Below are 22,049 nucleotides of genomic sequence, written 5' to 3'. Positions count from 1 at the left end.
GGTGGTTTCAAGAACTACGCAGGTGGTATCCATCACAAAAAGCGGGGAAAGACTCTCAGAAAAGCGACAAAATGCTAACTTGAACCCTCACTCTAAGTTGGATTTTATTAAGTGTCCCCATGCTGGGTGTGGTGTAATCCTAGCACTTGGGGAGGCCGAGATGGGTGAATCATCTGAGGTCAGGAGCTCAAGACCAGCATGGCCAACATGGTGAAACCCCACCTCTACTAAAAATACAAAAATTAGCTGGGTGTGGTGGTGTGCACCTGTAATACCAGCTACTCAGGAGACTGAGGCAGGAGAATTGCTTGAACTCGGGCAGCAGAGATTGCAGTGAGCCGAGATCGCACCACTGCACTGCAGCCTGGGCGACAGAGCCTGGGCGACAGCAATCCAGCAAAGGCATCATCTCTGACTGCAGTTTCCTAAGGAAGTCATTCTTCTCCCCAAAGGCTCGTGACACTTGCCAGTGGGGAGGATCCCACCTCACTCCGCCACTGGCTTTCCCTGTGCTCCTCCAACCGATCCAGTGGGCTTCCCAAAAGCTTATTGACACACCTGGAACCCAAAACCCACCTGGTTAATAATCCAGATACAATTCCTTTGGGTCTGGCAGCACATGCCAGCCAAGTCCCAAACTAGTTTATTAGTTTAACCAAAAGGTAAACAGATGATGGAGATGCAGAAAGACAAGCATGCGAGCAGCTAAAAGCATTACCCGGCTGTCCACCAGGAAACAAATTTAAGACAATTTAAAGTGGCATTAAATAAATGAGGCTAAGTTTTAGCTACTTGGGATTTCCATTGTCTTTAAAAAAGGTAAATATATATATATATATATATATATATTTTACATTGCAGTATATAAATCTAGACTCTACATATACAGTATAAATACACAAGGTGAGCACAGGGGCACAACACTTATGTCTTGGTGGCCACACCCTCCCTCAGGCCAATGGTTTTCTATTTTCTTTTCGACCTTCACACCAAGAATATCAGGCTGGGGTTACATGTACTTCAACCTGCATGAGGGCTGCCACCCTGGCCATCTCGCCGACAAGCACAGAAGCACAAACTGATCAGGCATTGAAAACAGAAGAAAGTGCTTTTTGACTAGCTGAAATCCAGTCTTTACAATGTGTAGTCCAATCTCCTGGAAAGACCAAAGGAAATCGGGGGACTTCCTGGCCTGTTCTTCGGTCCATTGCCACAGATCTCTAAACTTCCCCTGGTGTTTCTTGCAGAATTCACATGGCTATTTACGTAACACAAATCCCGCACAACTGTTAGGAGCTGTATTACGGGATTAGGAAAAAAATAGCTCCATGTTACAATCTGCACTTCATATTCTGGGTTTGTTCTCTTTATTTTTGGAATAAAAACTGGTATTTTGGGAATCATTTCTTAAAAAGGACAACATTCTGAAAGTGCTTCTTACACATGTCAATATTCCACATATGGCTTTTAGTTCAAACCCCAGCACAGCTCAGACTTGGAAGGAAGAGTGTGATGGTGTTATGAGAGACAAAAAATGTCACTTACCAGTGATACTGTGATAGCAAGCATGGGAACCTGAAAACCAAAGTTATTGATTCCATCTGGAAGAATGTACCTCTTAGACAAATGAGTCAGATAATCAATGCAGCCCCATCTCTTTCCCCATGACTAGGCACAGTAATGCTATAAAAGTTAGTAAGTAAAATAGGATGCTGCTATCAGCAGGGAACATCTTCTGCGGGGCTACTAACAGGGCAATCACTGCTCAGAAATCTTTCACAAGCTCAAACTAACCAAATGTAGTCAATTGCAGTAGAAATTTCCACACCTGAGGAACAAATTGCACATAATAAAGAGGTACTAGGATCCAGATGGCAAAAGACTCCAGACACATAGTTTTACATGCAAAAGGCAATCAGAGAAGGCAATGAAATAGTGACATTCCAAGACAGGTAAGAGTCCAAATGAGTCACCATTCTTTCGCGCTTTCTCTTCTGGCTTCACTACCAAAGAACATGGTTATTTGTGCAATGATTATGATATGTTCTTTAGGGGAAAACAGAAATACATGGGGTTGCCAGAAACTGAAATGAGCTTGTTTCAGGAGCTTGACACCTCCAGAGGTGTTGTGATGGCTAGACCAGTGGGGCAATGGTCCTCCGAAGCTCCTCCTGGCCTCCCTGGGGTAGCAGAAAGCGGCAGATGCAGGCAGAGGTTGAAGGCCACCAGCTCATCCAAACCCTTTTCAAAGTGGCCTTTCATGCAGCCTGTGGCAGTTCCAGCCTCTGCAATTGTTTTTATCTGATGGCACTTGATTGAGAAAGTCATCCTCTCCCTTTATAAAAATAAAGTTTGGGTTTCTTGTAATACTGGCACAAAGGACACTCTCTATTCCCAGGACTGATTCCATTTACTCGGAAGATACGAGACTAGGTTCTCAGTTTCTTCTATTTCCCTGTAAAAAGTGACCTCAGCTTCCCAGGCCATTGTGCAAATTTGTTTTTCCATAGTCCATACTATCCCCTAAAGTCCCTCTTATATATTTTCATATATATACACATGCATACCAAATATGTGTGCATATATATATTTTTTAAATGTGGGTAATTCTGCATTTTAGTCTCAAATAAGTCAAAGAGAATCAGTGAATCATTCATCCTTTTCATGTCAAATTCACTTCCAATTTCCCCACAATGCCTATCATAGTGCTCTGCACACCACAGGAACTCAATAAATATCTGCTGACTTTACCAATGATCCTGGAACACTGGATGGTAATTGCAATCACCACAGCCTGTTCTCAGCCCCGGCCTGTCTGCCTTTGGCAAACAAGGGGCGATTGGTCCCTCCCTTCAGAGGGTGATTTTGCTGTGTCTGTTACTCCAGCAGCCCCGTTTAGCTGTCCTGGGCAATGTCAAGCTGGTCCGGCTACGCAGTTTCACTTGCTCTTCCATGCAGTTCTTTTTGCGCAAAATGAAGTCAAAGTTCACTTGGCTGTTCATGGCATAAAAGACGTTGGCTGAGTCTGGAATCACAAGTTCTGAAAAAGATAAGGAAAGGTAAGGTGGTCAGCTTGTGGAGCTCCGCTCAGCACTGACAGTGGCAGCTGTAAACCTTGCCCAGACACAAGAATGGGACTATGGCCCTTCATGTCTGGAATGTGACCTGAACCAGATAGTGACCACCACCACTGCCCTGAAAATGGACCCCAGCTTCTCAATCCCAATTTTAAAAATTAGTACAAATGAGATTTTAGAAATTCACTCCATGAACTAAAGGTTTCAATAGAAAATGTTAAAGCCAGAAAAAAAGTACAGTAGGAAACAGAGGCCAAGAAAAGTTAAAGAAAATTCCCAAAATGGCAGCGAGTGAATGGCAGAACCGGGATTTGAACTCAGGTTTCCTTTCTCCTGCAGTCCATTTTCCACCCCAGTATGCAGATTTTCTCAAAGACTAAAAGAATCCAATGACATGGAAAAAACAGAAAATCTACAGCACTCCAGAATTCTACTTGAAATATTAAAATTTTTTTGAAGTAATCCCTTCAAACGAGTATTTCATTCCCCATGTAGGAAAGTGTGTATCTTTTTTTTTTTTTAATTTTACTTTAAGTTTCGGGATACATGTGCTGAACATGCATATCTTTATTTTACTGTATTTTACTTTAAGTTCTGGGATACATGTGCAGAACGTGCAGGTTTGTTACATAGGTATACATGTGCTGCACCTATCAACCTGTCATTTAGGTTTTAAGCCCTGCATGCATTAGGTATTTGTCCTAACGCTCTCCCTCCCCTTTTCCCCAACCCCTTGACAGGCCCCAGTGTGTGATGTTCCCCTTCCTATCTTTTAATATTTAAACTATTTTCAACTTCAATGATTCCCAAGTAGACATCTGTAATTTTCGAACAAGGATTGTTCCAAGTGTAATATGAAATCATCAAAGCAAAGTTATTTTGACTTAGTTTTATGTTATTTTATTTCATTTGTTTATTTAAGTTATTTATTATTATCATTATTTTATTTTTTGAGATGGAGTTTCGCTCTTGCTGCCCAGGCTGCAGTGCAGTGGCACAATGTCAGCTCACTGCAACCTCTGCCTCCCGGGTTCAAGCAATTCTCCTGTCTCAGCCTGCTGAGTAGCTGGGATTACAGGCGCCCACAACCATGCCTAGCTACTTTTTTTTTTTCTTTGTATTTTTATTGTATTTTTAGTAGAGACGAGTTTCACCATGTTGGCCAGGCTGGTCTCGAACTCCTGACCTCACGTCATCTACCTGCCTTGGTCTCTCAAAGTGCTGGGATTACTTTGTGATACAGGTGTGAGCCACCGTGCCCGGCCTCACTTTTATTTTTATATTTTATTTTTACTATACTTTAAGGTCTGGGGTACACGTACAGAACGTGCAAGTTTGTTACATAGGTATACACGTGCCATGGTGGTTTGCTGCACCCATCAACCCATCATCTACATTAGTTATTTCTCCTAATGCTATCCCTACTCTAGTCCTCCACCCCGCAACAGGCCCCAGCATGTGATGTTCCCCTCCCTGTGTCCATGTGTTCTCATTGTTCAACTCCCACTTATGAGTGAGAACATGCGGTGTTTGGTTTTCTGTTCCTGTGTTAGTTTGCTGAGAATGATGGTTTCCAGCTTCATCCATGTCCCTGCAAAGGACATGAACTCATCCTTTTTTATGGCTGCATAGTATTCCATGGTGTGTATGTGCCACATTTTCTTTATCCAGTCTATCATTGATGGGCATTTGGGTTGGTTCCAGGTTTTGCTATTGTGAATAGTGCTGAAATAAACATACATGTGCATGTGCCTTTATAGTAGAATGATTTATAATCCTTTGGGTATATACCCAGTAGTGGGACTGCTGGGTCAAATGGCATTTCTGGTTCTAGATCCTTGAGGAATCGCCACAAGAAAGTATACAGTATTCAGCACTCAAGTGTAATGAGCATTTGGAAAAAAAAATGGAATTTAAAAAGTAAAATGTGCAAGTCTAGCTCTGTGGTAGTGGGTTGGGGGAGGCAATCACAGAGGCATATGGTTGTAAAACGGGACAAAGTGAGTCTTAATTCAACTTCAAACACTGAGATCCACCAGCAAGACTGATATGAGCAGGTTCCAAGTGACTCTTGTACATTCTGTGCACAAAGGCTCAGTGGAGAACAACCCCCTCAGAGTGTCCCATGCTGCTGCCCACATACTCGTGTGTCAGTAATAACAGTCCTCACAGTTATATATCATTTAGCATCTCCCCATGTTCAGGTACATGATTTCTTGTTATCTTCAGAATCGCCTTGTGACATATGAAGAACCAGCAGGGTACTGTCTCTAATTAAGGACCAAGGCCCAGGGGGTCCAGCAGCTTGCATTCAGGATCACACAGTTGAGGGGCAACACTGGGTCCTGGCTACCACTCGAGACTCCCGGACCTTTAGACCCACCAACCTCACCTTAGTGCTGTGTTGTAAGCAAAATGGTACAACTTGAGACCATCTTTTAGGCTTAGAATTATAACTGTAACTACATTAAAAGGTTATAACTGAGAAAGTGTTGCCCCACAGCCTAAGCCTCAGCTGAATGAATGAGAAAACTTCCAAGAGAAAACTGAAAAAGAATTTTCCCAGAGGCTGTAGCTTTTAATCTTTAGGAGAAGGTAGTGTTCTAATTTCAGCCACTCTCCTCTACACCAGCGATAGAGCCCGGGGTGACATGCTGATCCCACAGCCTAGCTTGTGGAATGCTTCTCACTTATAGGGGACACTGCTTGTTGGTGAGCAGAGGACTACTTAAGGTGGCTGCAATGGACAGTTTGGGGTCTGGTTGGCTTTGGTCAACAATATTTGCTGCTCCTTCTGCACTTGGAGAAGAGACCTATCCTGACAGCCACTGTCTGTGAAGCGACCAAGTGCAGAGGAGTTATCTACCAGCCTGTTTTCTTCTCTCAGCAAATGCAATCCCCAAATTCATATTAACAGACAGATACATGCAAAGGTGATTATTTGTCCAAAAAGTCTTTCATAAAAGATATTTCTTTAAATAACATATTCCCAGGCATATTGAAGCCTTTCATAGATCACCAGTTCTTTGCCTCAATAAATGTGAGTTAAATAACCTTCAAGTTAGAGGTTTGTGTTATTTTTAAATTGATCATGAATAAAGAAAATAACTCTCATACATGATTAATTGGAATGATGAGAAATTATTATAGGAACTGCTAAATTTCAGATTCACACACAACTTAGAAACACATTCTTGGGTAAAGGAGGTGTGCGGCCACCTGCGATGCCCAACAGACTCCCCTACCCTCTGCCTCCTGGCGCAGGGAGACACTTCTTCCTAGAAAAGTGTTTGAAGAGCTCAGAAAGACTGGGCAGAAGAAATACTAGTCAAAATTGCAGGAAAAACAAGAGCTGGGGAATCAGGGAGGGCTTTGAGATACTTAATTCTACAAGTGAGGTGATGGCATGGTTGTTCACCCTTGCACTATCAAAAACCACCACAAGGTCCCAATAAAACAGTACGTATCCATTTTCTGCCTTCTAAGTGTGGGGTGCTGTGGACATGTGCTAGCCACCTGCCCTGGGAAGGAACACGCCTGTCTCGGAAGGATGCCCACCTTTGTCCTCCGAGATGACCTGCACCAGCTCGTACTCCTCGGCGGGGTCTGAGTCCAGATTGTGCTTCAGCATGGCTCTCTGGATCACTGCAGGGGTTTTATCCTGGCTCGTCAACTGCAAAGACAATGAACAGGTTTGTAAAGTACTTAGCTTCACATTTCCTGAGGGACTTCTCCTGACCCTCTCATTCTTGCCATCTTGTGTTGTGATGCCTTTCCAGAAAGAATGGACTCGTGGAATTGGAACTGGACCAAGAGCCAGGATCCCTGGTTTCTAGTCCTGGTTCTACCCTTAGTAGCCACAGATGATGGGCGAGTCACCTAATCTCTGAGTCACAGCATCATCCGCTATTAAAATGGAGAGAACACTTGCCTTGCCAATCTCCTCCACAGTGGTTGAAGTTCCCATGAAAGAATATATATGAGGGAATTGTGAAAAATGTAAAGCATTATTAATCCTGGCCCAAAATTATCCTCCCATGTTGAACTGCTTCTATGGCACTGGTTGTTAGTGCCATAGGATAAAAACGGTCACAGTTCTGCCCATTGGATAAAAACGGTCACAGTTCTGCCCATTGACCATTTCAAAAAGTACAGGTGAACCTGTGATTCAGCAGTCCCACTCCCAGGCATTTACCAAGCAGAATAAAAACATACGTCCACAAAAGGACTTGTGCACAAACATTCATAGCAGATTTATTCACAACAGCTAAAAACTGAATCAATCTGAATCTCCATCAACAGGAAAAGAGAATAAATCGTAGTACATTCATAACAGACTCCTACTGAGCAACTGAAAGGAACTAAGAACTGGCACATGCAACAATGCAGACGAATCTCACAAACATCTTCTTGGGCAAAAGAAGGCAGACACAAAAGATTACACACCAGTGGCGTCTATTCTTTCAAAAAAAGGAAAAACGAATCTGTGGCATTAGAAAACAAACCTCTAGGTTAAGAGGGGATTGATTGGAAAGGGCACAGGGAATCTGGCAGGCGAGATGGAAATGTTCTTTATCAAGATCTGGAGTAGTAGTTTCATAGATATATATAGTTACTAAAACTCAAAGAATCAAACATTTAAGATCTGCATATGTAAACACATGCAAATTATGCTTCAATAAACATGAACTTCTAAGTGTTTTAAAAGCAAAAGTTAAAGGTTTCCCTCATTCCCAATTCTGAAGTTCTCCCCTTCACCTCTCTGCCTGCCACCCAACTATTTGCAGGGTGTGCAGAGCAACATGAAAAGAAAGCGGACTTATGTACCATATCTTGGGTGATTTATTTCTATTTGAAAGAAGTGAATGAAAACTCAGATTATTCTTACTTAAAAAATAAAAAGCTGTTCTCACCAGGGGTCAAGAGAACTATAGAAAAAAAGCCCCCCATGACCATCCTCGACACATACAGAAGTCTCATTTCCTAAGAAACTGCCATTGTGTGCCTGAGGATGGCAGTGCCGAGATGCCTGGCTCTGATCTGGGGCAGCAGCTGGTGTTTGTGATTCAATAAACAATGTGCATTACAAAGGGGTCCTTGTAAGCAGCAAAGATCCTGTTCATGTGTCTGTTACCAAAACATCTGGCATATTCATTTACAAGGGAAAAGTAGGTGCACACAAAATTCTAAATGAGGAAAATATGCTTTTTGATAGTATGAAGAAAATGCTACCTAAGCTGGGTCACACTGAACTAGTAGCAGGAGGCTAAAGGAGAAGATCTCCTCTCAGGGGATGTATGTCAGGCTAAGGTGGGTAAGTTATATGACCCGGCCAGGCTTCCTTCATTCTGCTTACCTTAAACTTCCCCAGGTATGTCCAAATGAGGACAAGATGACCAAGGGCTTTCCCTTGGGTGTTTATTACTTTGTACCATCAAAGCCATGCTGAATGGAACTAATGATTACAATGAGGATTCCCAGCTCAAGCGGGCATCCTTATGCGGACAGACGGAACTAGCACTGATAGGTATCGAATGTGAGCCACATATTTCATTTTAAGTTTCTAGCAGCCACAATTAAAAAGCTTTTAGGATGGGTGTGGTGGCTCACGCCTGTAATCCTAGCACTCTTAGAGGCCGAGGCGGGTGGATCACGAGGTCAGGAGCTTGAGATCATCCTGGCCAATATGGTGAAACCCTTTCTCTACTAAAAATACAAAAAAGTTAGCCAGGCGTGGTGGTGGGTGCCTGTAATCCCAGCTACTTGGGAGGCTGAGGCAGGAGAATGGCGTGAACCCGGGAGGCGGAGGTTGCAGTGAGCCAAGATCGCACCACTGCACTCCAGCCTGGGCCACACTGCGAGACTCCGTCTCAAAAAAAAAAAAAAAAAGGTTTTTAAAAAGTGATATTTAACTTGAACACCTCAAATATTACATCAGCATATCTAATTAGTACAAAAATTGTTAACGCGGTATTTTACTTTTTTGTACTAAGTGTTCAAAATCCGGCATAGAGTTTACCCTCATGGCTCATCTCAATTTGGAGTATTCCCATTTCAAATGCTCCATTGCCATCCAGGGCCAGTGACTGCTGTACTGAATGCACGGTACTGAACGACACTTTGGTGTTGCCTTTGTTGACTTTCCTGTGACAGAAATACTGCATTCCCTCTGTAAGGGATTTTGGGAGACTGACTCTGTGATTGACATAATGGAGAGAAAGATCATTTCGAAAGAGTGATGGGCTCAGTGGTAGAAGACATTTTTCCATGGTCACTGAGGAGGTAATTTTACAAGGGCTAACTGCTGTCTCTTCTACTTTCTATGGAAGGGCCTTGGATTCCAGGGACATGAGTTGCTCTTGCAAAGCAAGTCCTCTAGGCCACCGTTCTCAGTGTGCAATCTATGGCCCATGGGACCCTGAAATCCGTGAGGGGATCCATGAGATCAAAATTATTTTCATGACAGTACTAAGATGTTGTTTATCTTTTCTTTGTGTTGACATTTGCATGTATTGCAGAAGCTATAGTGGATGGAAGTGCTGGCACCGTAGCACAAATTGGTACAGTGGTTCCTAACTACAAGTCTACTAGCTGTCACTGTATTCTTCAGTACACTGCACTCACAGTAAAAACAAAACAAAACAAAACAAAGCCGGTCTCACTCACATTTTAACAGGCTAACAGAAATGGAAAACAATGCCACTCTTCTCACTCAATAATTTTTGGATAAAAATAGATATTTTTCATTCAAAAATAAAATTTACATTAACATGCAATGTGTTCATTATTGTTATTTTAAATGAATTAATCAACATTTTGAAAGTTTCTCAGTTTAAATATCTAATGTGGTAAATATCAACAGATACAACCCACAGAGTCTGAAGCTCTTTGAAATATTCAATGCTGTTTCGGAGTATAAAGGGGTCCTGAAAACAAAAAGTTTGAGAACTGCTAGTCTCCCCTGAACCTGGACTGATTTATTTCCATCCTCTGGTCAACAGCACACAGCATAATACATTTCACAAAGGGACTTCCTGTGGAGCCAAGTTTCTCCTGAGAGGCCTCACGATGAAAATGAGAGCACGAGAGCAGTGTGCCGTCTCTCCAGAACAAGCCTGTGACACACGCAGCATTTTCATGAAAGGTGAGTGGCACCACCTGGTGAAATATGAAGGGCCACAGGAAGGGGTTGGCAGGAGAGGTGATTCTCACAGAGGCAGCCCATTTGCTGGGGAAGGAGGAATCTCGGGGCAGGGGGCAGGGGATCTTCTGCTCACTACCCTCGCAACACTCAGACAGCATGCACAACTTATGACTCCTCCTGGGCAGTAGGCGTTTGTGCAGTTCAACCACTCACAGTTCTCCCCAGACTAAGCAGAGTGCACGTTGACCAGGCAAGTCCCAAAACATAACTGTCTGGTGTACAAATCCATGCTACAATTCAGAGACACTGTAGAGTTATACAGTGGAAGTTCTCTCTGGTTGGCACAGGTAAGAGGTGCCAGGTGAACAGACCATGCTGAGAAGACAGTAACCACATGGAGGACCTTGGCTTCCCTGTGCTTCCTCTACCTCTCTGGCGCTCCTTCATTAGCCACTCCCGTGTTACCACTTGCATTCTGCCTCATCCTACACTCACTCTCGCAAGACCGCATCCCCCCTGTGGGGCTTGACAACTCCCAATTTTGATCTCAGCACCAGCTTTGCTCCCATGTTTCTGACCATCTATCAGACAATGCCATCTGACGTCATACTGGTACCTCTGATTTAAATGTCCCTGAAATATCCTGCTCTGGTAGTTCATATCTCACAGACCCACCAACTGCCCAGACAGCCTCTAGTCCTCCACAACAGTAACCAAAAAGTTGGTAACTAAATGAACGGATTCTACAATTCTACCTCATCAAAAGCTTTCAAAAATCCTCACCATCTCCAGCCACATGACCGTCATTCAAGCCCTTATCCTCTCCTACATGGAACATGATACCAGCTTCCTAACTTGCTTCCCCACCTCCAATCTACCCCCACACTCCAGCAAACACAATGCCATGACTTTCTTAATGAGCAAATCCCATCACTACTTAAAAACCTGCAACAAGACCCTATTGCCTGCGGGATTAACACACTCCTCTGTGTGGCGCCATAAGGCTCTTTACAACCTGATCTTGGCTGTTATTTCGTACATTGGGAATAATGCTTTGTGAGCTCCCTTTCTGATTAAAACATCCTCAAAGGCAGAAATGTCTCACTCATCTCCCTATCCCCCAAGCCTGGTCTAATGACTAGTAAACAATGTTTGATATTTTGTTGATTCAATAAATGCTTTAGCAAAGCTTTTATGTGGAGCCTCCATACCGCTTATGCCACATTCAGACCTGAGCTTGTAAGCACTCAGTGTGCCTTCAAAGAGGCGAGTCATAAAGATGAGGAGAGACGTGGAATTAGCTGTGGGATTTTGCTACAAAGGATAATGTGATTTCTAACACACGATTATCCCCATAAACTAAAGAGTTTATATTCTTGTGATAAACACACCAGACCTCACATACCGAGGTTATCGCCATGAGAGGCTCTGTGTGTATTCCCAAAAGACGGCCATTATTAAAAACATCTTTGTAATTGTCCTCAGAAACAAACAGATTTTACAAGAAGCTCAAAAGGCCAGTCTCATTTTATAAGCATCATTGCTCATTAATCCAAACTGTATTTCTAGCTTGATCATCCACTTGACTAACTAGGTTTGATCCAAATGACTAAATGACAAAAATTTGCCATCAGGGGAGTACACTGCTAAGAATGTGTGGAAATTCAATGATAAAACCAGACATACAATTCCATAGGAAGGCTTCCAAAAACGTGTGAAGCAGTGGCATCCTCCCTGGAGCACACTGACACAGTCACCCAAATTGAGAATTTTCAAAAGGCTAATACTGACCTAAACAAATATGTTTTAGCATTTCTTTTTTTTTTTTTTTAAGACAGAGTCTTGCTCTGTCGCCTGGGCTGGAGTGCAGTGGCCGGATCTCAGCTCACTGCAAGCTCCGCCTCCCGGGTTCACGCCATTCTCCTGCCTCAGCCTCCAGAGTAGCTGGGACTACAGGCACCCACCACCTCGCCCGGCTAGTTTTTTGTATTGTTTAGTAGAGACGGGGTTTCACTGTGTTAGCCAGGATGGTCTCGATCTCCTGACCTCGTGATCCGCCCGTCTCGGCCTCCCAAAGTGCTGGGGTTACAGGCTTGAGCCACCGCGCCTGGCCAGCATTTCTTTAAGATGTGGAAATTATATCCTATATACACTGTGTGTGTACACATATATGTATATATATATATTATATACATACATCATTCAGCACCTATGCCCAGGAAGACCTGGAACTGACACACATCCCTTCTGTGTGAATGCATATATGTATATGCTAATATTGCATGTACATATTTAGGGCGGTTAGTCTGAGCGGCTGATAGACACAGACACACAATCTAAATGGAAGCCTGCTCCTGGGTCAGGGCTTGCTCCTCACCATGATGCTCTTGTACATGTTGCCATTGTTGTCTTCCACACTGATGCGGATGATGCAGGTGTCTTCGTTCTGTTGGTTGTAAACAGGAGGCAGCACAGTCGAGGTAATGGATGTCACCGAGACAGAGCGCTTGTGGATTTTGGGGTTGTTGTTGCAGGACGGAGGGGAGGAGAGGGGGTTCATTAAGGAAGACATCCCTGAGGAATTTGTGTCCATGGAATGGATAGAAGAACAGGATGAGGAGGACTCAGAGAGCTGGAAGAGTAAACACACCCCAGAAGAAAACAGATTAGAATGCTAGTCAACAGCTTTGCAATTTTCAAAGCAGAGGGAGATATTAAAACTGATAGACTGCAGTTATTTCCTCCACAACAGCCCACAGCACACATGTATCTCATCCCTGGTGTAAGCACTCAAGTCCCTATCAGTGGTAGACGCCTATGGGTGACTCAGTGTGACCTAATCACTCTACAACCACGTGAGGCAGAGCAGCTCTCGTTATTTCCCTAGGTTTTAGCTGTTCTTATGGAAGTTAACCAGCAGGTGGCAGCAGACACCAGAAACTGGAGGCAATATGGGTTCCCAAAGAAGTCAGAAGCTTACGGGGCTGGAGGAAAGCCTTACCAACAGTTGATTCAGTCCTACTGCAGTCAGATTTTGTAGTGGGAGAGAAAGTTTTGTATTTTTAGAAGTTTCTAAGAGAAGTACCCCAGATTATATGGCTCTGCATTGAATATTAGTGCTAGAAAGGCCTTGGACATCAACTAGTCCCATACCTGTTCTGCTGAGGAACCTGAGACCCAGGGAGAAAACGGGGGCTCCAGGTCCACACAGCTAGTTGACAGCACCCCTAGAACAGGCACCCGAGCTCCCTGATTCCCACTGCTGAGTTCCCAGAGCAAGCACATGGCCAAGGCTCAGCCTGTGGCTGATGACAATAAGATGAATCAACATAATATGCCGCTACCTTGCTATGTTTAGCACTGTGGGGCTTATGATGAGCTTTCATATATCTTATCCCATTTTAATTCCACAACTGTCTTGTGAACAAAATGCAGAGCATTATAAAGACGAGGAGAATAAGATTGAGAACATAAAAGTGACTTGCTCAAGGGAAATACAGCCTTTAAGCAGATTCACCACTTTCCACATTTGCTAGTAGAGCCAACTGTACACATTTTCATGTGTATCAAGGACAATTAAGAAATGGAGTGCTACAGTTAATGTGCTTTTCTGATTAATTACACATTTCTCATCCATGCAATACCAATAACCAAAGAAAGAGGTTATTGGAAGAGGTACTTTTAAAAATCATTAAATTGAACCATTTAAAATATCAATTCTTATTGTAGAAAATTATATAAACAAATTCCTGGAATGGCTGAAGCTAAATTATACCATGTTAATCCTATAAAATATTCTGGAAGTAATTTATAAAATAAATAACTTATTTCTTTCATATTTATCTGCCTTTCCACGGAAACAGTATAGGAGTTGAGCTTTCTGGTTATCAGGCTTCTGATTAAAATGGAGTCTATTATCTTATTTCCTGTAGATTTCCTCCTATGGCATAACTATACATTCAATTCTACTGCATGGTTAGTTTACAGCCAGCCAGCTGATGTGACAATTCTCATGGGTAGGAGTCTGATTGTGGCTCTATCATAATATGGTTTAGTTTTTGTTTTGGCTTTTGGGTTTTTTTCTTCCTTATGTTCCCAAGTGAATCAACTTAGTGGCTCAATTTGAGGACTGATGATAGATAAGTTAAAAGCATAAGTTTCTTTGCAGATATATTAGTTAAGTGGGTGCATTTTCCAATTAATCATTTGATTTTTTCACTTTCATGTTCCTCTATCCAAACTCTATTTCCTTTGTTAGATTTTTCTATGATTCTAGTGACATTTATAGTTAAGATAAAGCCTAGATTATGCCTGGGTTATAGCAGCTCTAAACAGACTGCCTGATGAGCCCCCAAATTCCTATTGAGAATTTAAGAAGTGAGGAGCAAGTGCAAAAATCAATGTTTAGAAATCATGATCAGGGGAATGAAGAAAGGAATGCAAATAAATCACCCTTCACCTTTAAGAGCAACCTCACAGTGTAGCCTGTGGGAAAGGAAGAATGACAGTCTGGAGGACTTTTGGAGAAGGTGGCTGTCACAGGCTCTCAGAGCAGGAAGGAAGTGTGGAGGTCAGCCCAGTCCAGCTATGTGCCAAGCAGGAGAACCAAGAGCCTTTCTAGCTAATATGCAGGGATTGTGCAGCCCAGGAACTACTTGCATCCAAGTGAATCACTCATGTTTAAGTCTACAGAAATGTATGACTCTGAGAAAGGTTCATCCAAAGAATAAAGTCATGACTTCTGCAAGAATTTAAAAAGCCAGTCTGATAAGGGATGGGACAGAAAAGATGAAGCAAGGGATGTGAAGGAGACAGCACACTGGGCTTCTGCATAGTTTCAAAAGGTACCATCTGGACCAATGTACATTTCCACTGTGCCACAAGATGTGACTGTGATTCCATCTCCTTCCTGGAGAGACAGGGAGAAATCCCACAAAAATGTGGGCAATACCTCAGTTGTTACTTTCCTACAATGTCTACCATCAGAAATGGAGCCTACAAAACCTCCGTGGCTGTGAAAAAAGTGAATGATAGAGATGGCATTCCAGATTTTAACAGATTCAATTTGTATGTCAAGACACAAAGAATAACTACATCCCGGGTTGACGAAAAATGCCTTTTGAGAGCATGGTCAGTCTGTAGGTGTCCACAAAAGCTTTCTTTCAACATTTAGGGCATGAATGATTGTATCCCTGGATTTCAAAGCAGAAAGGTGAGAAATCCAACTAGAGCAGTAAATTAGTCATCTCAGTTTGATGAATCCTGAATATGATGCTCTTCCTGGATTGGCCACATTATGACAAAGTCACTTGAGGGTTCCCTGATTACCACTGTTCTTTTAACTCCATGTGAAGCAACACACATGTCCCCTTGAAGAGCAGCAGATATAAACCAAAGGATGAAACCATTGCCAACATTCTACCTTACTGACCTATCCATAAGCTAACGAGCCAGAAGTCACTATGGAGTAAGCTTGGTTAGCCAGAACCCTTCCCCAAATGGTGCAAATTCTAGTTATGTCATAGTTGACTCTCTGATCCAAACCCTTCAACCAACAGATTGAAGCAGATGTGTACAGAAGATTAACGTTGATATTGGTGGGGTGCAGTGGTTCATGCCTGTAATCCCAGCAATTTGGGAGGCCAAAGTGGGTGGATCACCTGAGGTCAGGGGTCTGAGACCAGCCTGGCCAACGTGGTGAAACCCCGTCTCTACTAAAAATACAAAAATTATGCAGGCATGGTGGCACACGCCTGTAATCCCAGCTACTAGGGAGGCTGAGGCAGGAGAATCCCCTGAACCCAGGAGACAGAGGTTGCAGTGAGCCAAGATCACACCACTGCATTCCAGCCTGGGTAACAGAATGAGTGAGGCTTCATCTCAAAAAAAAAAAAAAAAAAAAAAGGAAAAAGACTGGTCTTAAGATTTTAAGATTAAGATATTTTGGTTTTTAAATTTTTATTTATGCAGTCATGGAAAATAGAAACTTGAAGGAAACTCTTTTATCACCTCTCATCAGTTTCCTTTTTTCCAGCATGGGAGAATGTATCCTTGTTACCAATCCCTCATCTTCCCCTGCATCTGTGTTCTTTGCACTGTGATTTCAGAGTTCCTCCCACTAAAACTGGAGCCTATTTCTCGCTTCATTTACCTATGTGGAATGTGGCCACATGATCGCTTTAGCCAATAGAATGTTGGTTGATATGACTCAAGTAAAGGCTTGGTATGTGCTTGCGAGTTGGGCTTGCCCTCTTGCTTGTCCGTCTTAGCATGCTAGGGGCATGCCCTGGGTAGCCCGTTACACCAAAAATAATGAGAGGCAAGTGGAGCAGACCTGGACCAAATCTGTGGCCTAGTGTCAAGCCCAACCCAGATCAGCCACCAGCAGATGCGTAAGAGAAATAAATGGTGGTTGTTTTAAGTCACTGAGTTTTGGAGTGGCATGCTGTACAACATCATTGTGATAAATGCTTAGCTAAGACAAAATATGGCACCAAGAAGCTGACACGTCTCCATCTCTGACTTTTTGATCTTTCTAAGCAGTCCTACTTCCCCTAAATAACTCCAGTGCCTTAAGCTGTGGGTATAGAACAATATTTCAAAGGCCGAATGAATAAACCAAACTGCTTAGTGCTTTTACACCTGTTTCTATTAGGAGTATGTCCCCAAACTGAACTCTTCTTTTGATGCCTGTTCAAAACATGACTTTCAAAATACTATAGAGTGATCCACTTAAAAACAGACATTCCTTGCTGTGGTGCGGCAAATAGCATGTAGGTGCCTGTATGAGGAATTATGAGAAAGGTTGAGTATATACCTTTTTTTGAGGTTCATCGGGGGTGTCCATGGGAGTAATGGAGCCCTCCTCAGCCTCTGAGTGGTTTGACTCGCAGGATGACACGCTGACAGAGTCCATGCTCTCACCAGAGCTCCCGCTGGCGGTGGACTTGGGCTGCTCTTTGGTGGGAGTGGGACTGGTGATCATGTCAGACCCTAGAAACAGTCTGGAGAAAACAGAATGCCAAGCATTTGAGCTGTCACAAATCTGGAATCCATGATTAAGCAAATATTTTGTATTGATTAAGCCCTTGATGTTTTTCAGTCTTGTGTGTTCTGTCATTATTATTTTAGGAGGACATTCGCTATAAAGTTTCTAACAAATAGCAGTAAACATCTTGTCCCAAAAGAGTATTTCCAACTTCAAAGAACACATAGATTATTCGGTAGTAATCTGAAGTCTTTCTAGGTCGATGGTCCTCTACATTTTAACAGGCTATGGACCACCTTGGCAGGATCAAGACACCATCACCATACCCCCATCACTTCCTACCATAAAATGATCATCACAGGCTAAGAAAGGATGGCACTGCTTTGAGTAAGAAACCAAGGAGGAAGACTTCTATTTCCAACAATCTGTGAACTACAATATCCTAAACCCTTCCTCTATAAAACAGCTAGATAAGGAATATTAAAAACTCTTTTTAGTTGAGCTTGCAAGATAGGAAGGGAAATCCCTACAGGCCTTAAGTGAAAAAGGAACTGAAAACCAGAAGCATGCGAACTAGTTCTGCAGCTGCTCTGGTGGGGGAGTGGGAGGTGCCAATCTTGGCAAAATAGTGATGTGGGTTTTAATGCACACACAGGGCCCAAAGATGAGGGTTTCTGTTTATGAAAGGTGAGGAGTTCGAACCAAAACTATATACAGCCAGGACCCACAAAGGGCTGTACCCTTAGTAAAAAGACAGGCCAGAAAAGTATCTTTCTACTAGCATAGGAAGACAACAGGGAGCCTGTTTTTGCCTGAGCATGGAAAGAAGAAAAATGTCTCCTATGAAGTCATGTGTGAGCTGGGTCTGTGCCTCATTCCAATTTGCTATTTATGTGGTCTAGGGGTTAGAAACTCTCAACCAGTGACACTGCTGGTAAACTAGACTTTTTCTTTAAAAAAAAAAAAAAAGGAAAATCTTGCTAGAGGGATATACCTTCAGCCCAGGCTTCAGAGAATTCCCTGATAAAGATAAACTCGTGGTACAAAATTACAAAATACAAGGAAATATTCCACTGAAAGAGCCAACAGGCATAACAAAAAGCAGGCTTTCCTGAGAACTTCAAATTTGAGAACTGTCAGAACAAAACTAATAATGTGCTTATTCATCCAACAAATATCTGCATGTCTCATAAGCCAAGTTACAAAATAAGTATGTTAGAAAATATTAAAGACATAGAAGAAGAAATTGAAAACTGGAGCTCAGAGCAAGAGATTCTAATAAAGGAAGAAAATAATTTGAAAAATATTTCACCTCTAAGTGAAAAAGGTAGTGACTTAAATTTAAAACTCAGTGGAAGGATTAAATAACTTGAAGAAAAAAATGATGAACTAGATGACAGATCTGAAGAATATCCTCAAAAATCATCATCAAAAGATAAAAACATAGAAAGAACAGTGAAAAGACATTGAGAAAGCAATAAGAAAGCCCCACATATGTGTAAGAGGAGTTCCAGAAGACATGGAGACGATGGAAGAAGGCCCATATCAGAAGAGATGGTGGCTGAGACGATTCCAGACTTGGTGAACCATAGGAATCCTCCCATCCAAGAGCCACATCCTGAATAGGGTAAGACTACACTCTCACTTAAACTGGTATATCAAAGACAAAAGGAATTCTTAACATCAACAGGGGGCCAGGCACAGTGGCTCTCAAAGTGCTCCCAGCACTTTGGGAGGCCGAGGCAGGCTGAGCTCAGGAGTTCAAGACCACTCCAGGCAATATGGTGAAATCCCATCTCTACTAAAATACAAAAAAAATTAGCTGGGTGTGGTGGTATGTGCCTGTAATCCCAGCTACTCGGGAGGCTGAGGCACGAGAATTGCTTGAATCCAGGAGGCAGAGGTTGCAGTGAGCTGAGATCGTGCCACTGCACTCCAGCCTAAGCGACAGAGCAAAACTCTTTCTCAAAAAAGAAAGAAAGAAAGAAAGAGAGGGAGAAAGAGAAAGAGAGGAAAGAAAGAAAGAGAGGAAGAAAGAAAGAAGAAAGAGAACGAAAGAAAGAAATAGAAGAAAGAAGAAGAAAGAAAGAAAGAAAGAAGGAAGGAAGGAAGGAAGGAAGGAAGGACTGAAGGAAGGAAGGAAGGAAGGTAAGGAAAGGAAAGGGAAGGAAGGAAGGACGGAAAGAGGGGAGGGGAGGAAGGGAGGGAGGGATGGAGGAAGAAATGGAAGTGAGGTATGAGAGAGAGTCGAGCAAGAAAGTATATGTATAAATAGAAGGCAGAACAAGCTAAAGAAAGAAAAAGACCTCCCTAAAAATCCCTAAGAGCTAGAGAGAGACCCCCAGAAAGAAAGAAAGAAAGAAAGAAAGAAAGAAAGAAGAAGACAAGAAAGAAAGAAAGAAAGAGAGAGAGAAAGAGAGAAGGCGTGGTGGCTCAAGCCTGTAATCCCAGCACTTTGGGAGGCCGAGACGGGCGGATCACGAGGTCAGGAGATCGAGACCATCCTGGCTAACACGGTGAAGCCCTGTCTCTACTAAAAAATACAAAAAACTACCCGGGCGAGGTGGCGGGTGCCTGTAGTCCCAGCTACTCGGGAGGCTAAGGCAGGAGAATGGCATAAACCTGGGAGGTGGAGCTTGCAGTGAGCTGAGATCCAGCCACTGCACTCCAGACTGGGTGACACAGCGAGACTCCGTCTCAAAAAAAAAAAAAAAAAAAAAAAAAAAAGGAAGGAAGGAAGGGAGGGGGAGGGAGGGAGGGAGACAGAAAGAAAGAAACTAAGAAAGAAAGAAAGAGAAAGAAAGAAAGAAGGCAACAGGGATGGGAACATAAGACAGAGGAATAGTAATTAAGCAGATATCAGACATCTCAAAAGCAACCACGGAAGTCAAAAGACACTGAATATCATCATCAAAGTGCTGAGTGAAAGTAATAGTCAGTTTTGAATCCTATACCCATCTAATATAATTCCAAGAAGGACAGCAAAATAAAGACTTTCTCAGACTACTACTGAGAGGGTTTACCATTAACTGATGATACCGCAAGTAGTGGTAAAAGGAGGGCAGGAGTCAGATGTAAGAAGGAACAGCATACAAGACAACTAGCAAGTGGGCTGAACCTAAACAAGTACTGACTATAAAATAATAATAGAAACATTGAAGATGAACTTGATTTTTTATTAAATATTTTCAGAATTATATGCTTGAATTCCAAGAGTTCAAGCATATTTTCGCTCTGCTTCATCTCTACCCTGCTATCTTCAGCCCCATTTTCCATGTCTTCCTTTTATAACCCTCCAAGCATCACAGGGACTATAGGGGTATGAGCTAAACTCTGACCACAGAAGCAAAAATAATGCCCTTGTCTTACCGCTCCATAAATTACAAGGTAGATCTTTGAAGGATGTCAACTAGCGGTCCTCCATCCATTATCTCATCAGAGTCTCTAGCGTTCTTCCATTTCTACAATTCAATAAGGTCCTGCTTTGTCCTGCTTTGTGAAGGGTCATTCTGACTCAGTAGCAGGCATCTCTGACTTTCAAGGCCTAAGCACCCAAAGTTTTCCCCAACCTCTTTGGATGATGAGCCATTAAATGTGGGAATAGCAAAAATACATTTCCCAGATTTGTAAACATGCTAAGAAGATCATGAAACCTTTTGAAAATAATGGTATGCAAACACCCTTGTATGTACAAGAAATAAGATGGGGTCATATGACCTCCTTTCATAACAGATGCCCAAACTCAACTGCAGATACCAAGGGTTATCCCAGCTAGATTTTACTAGTAAGAGATGTACTGAGTGCCTACCACATTTTGTGAAGGACATAGCACCCTCACAATCCTGCCCTCTCTGGATTTCACAGTAAATGTTTTCATAGGACTGAACACTTGTCTGTGTCAGTGAAGAGAGAGGATCCAGAGGTATTACAACACCCACCACAAAACATATAGATCCCGGGCTTGGAGAGGAGTACAGAGAAGCAGTAGCATAGAAATGAGGATGGGGAGAAGGCAGGAGGACAGAGGTAGCGGCACTCAGGATTAGGCCTGCCTGCATTGAGCATTTTTGTTTTTTTCCTTAAGAACCTCTGACCGCCATAGTGAGTCCAGAAGCTCCCAATTCCTTCTGCTGCCTCAGTTAGCAGAGTGGACACCCAGGATCCCCTGCATATCTGGACTCCTCTATCAGGGAGCTGATTCCCTGTGCACATGCCAGTCTCACCAGCTGACAAGGCATGGTCAGTCCCCTCAGATTATCTCAGTAGTTCATTCCCCCATATCTATAAAGATGAAAAGACAGCAAGATACTATGAAAAATGTCCTCAAGAGCTGACTCCAAAAGCTCATAAATTTAGAGTTCAGCAAGGCCAGAATAGTCATCTGAACAAAGAGAGGGTGAGCAAAACATAGGATTATCTTCCAGTTGCTTTCTACTAAAGCGCATGTTCCAACCCATCCACAATGCCTCATATCACCTGATGGCAGGTAGCAGCCTGCATGGCCGCTGATGGTGGGAGACCTTGCTATCCATGTCCAACAGAGGTCTTTATGTTACACCGGGGACATGGTAACACTCGAGGTCATGTACCATCCCTGCCTCTGTGTCTCAATGTGACTCACTGAGGTAGGTGGAGAGACAGTGCTGGAAACTATCAAATGCCCATAAAGACAGTCGGAATCCTGATCCCCCTCAAATCCTCAAAAAGATATTAACTAATTAATTTCATTAAAAATAATGGTGGCTTTTCAGGCACATACTGAAAGCTAGACACTGCATATATACACACACACACACATATACACACATATAGTATGCATGTATACATATATACACATATA

General features: G+C 42.7%; 1 protein-coding gene across 2 annotated transcripts in view; it reads right to left on the bottom strand.

The window, feature by feature from the left end:
* Positions 1-598: 598 nt before the first annotated feature.
* Positions 599-22,049, bottom strand: part of RGL1 (ral guanine nucleotide dissociation stimulator like 1) — a 126,340-nt gene continuing 104,889 nt past the window's right edge. For both annotated transcript variants that reach the window (XM_010368949.2, XM_030935218.1), the window contains 4 exons: positions 17,039-17,225; positions 12,599-12,853; positions 6,636-6,750; positions 599-3,040 (listed from right to left, as the gene is read on the bottom strand). In XM_010368949.2, coding sequence (XP_010367251.1) covers positions 2,853-3,040; positions 6,636-6,750; positions 12,599-12,853; positions 17,039-17,225 — 745 coding nt within the window. In that variant the 3' untranslated portion in view covers positions 599-2,852. The remainder of the gene's footprint in view (positions 3,041-6,635; positions 6,751-12,598; positions 12,854-17,038; positions 17,226-22,049) is intronic.

The sequence above is a fragment of the Rhinopithecus roxellana genome, chromosome 8 (assembly GCF_007565055.1).
Source record: "Rhinopithecus roxellana isolate Shanxi Qingling chromosome 8, ASM756505v1, whole genome shotgun sequence".
Taxonomy (NCBI): Eukaryota; Metazoa; Chordata; class Mammalia; order Primates; family Cercopithecidae; genus Rhinopithecus; species Rhinopithecus roxellana.
This window is presented reverse-complemented; position numbering and strand designations above follow the sequence as displayed.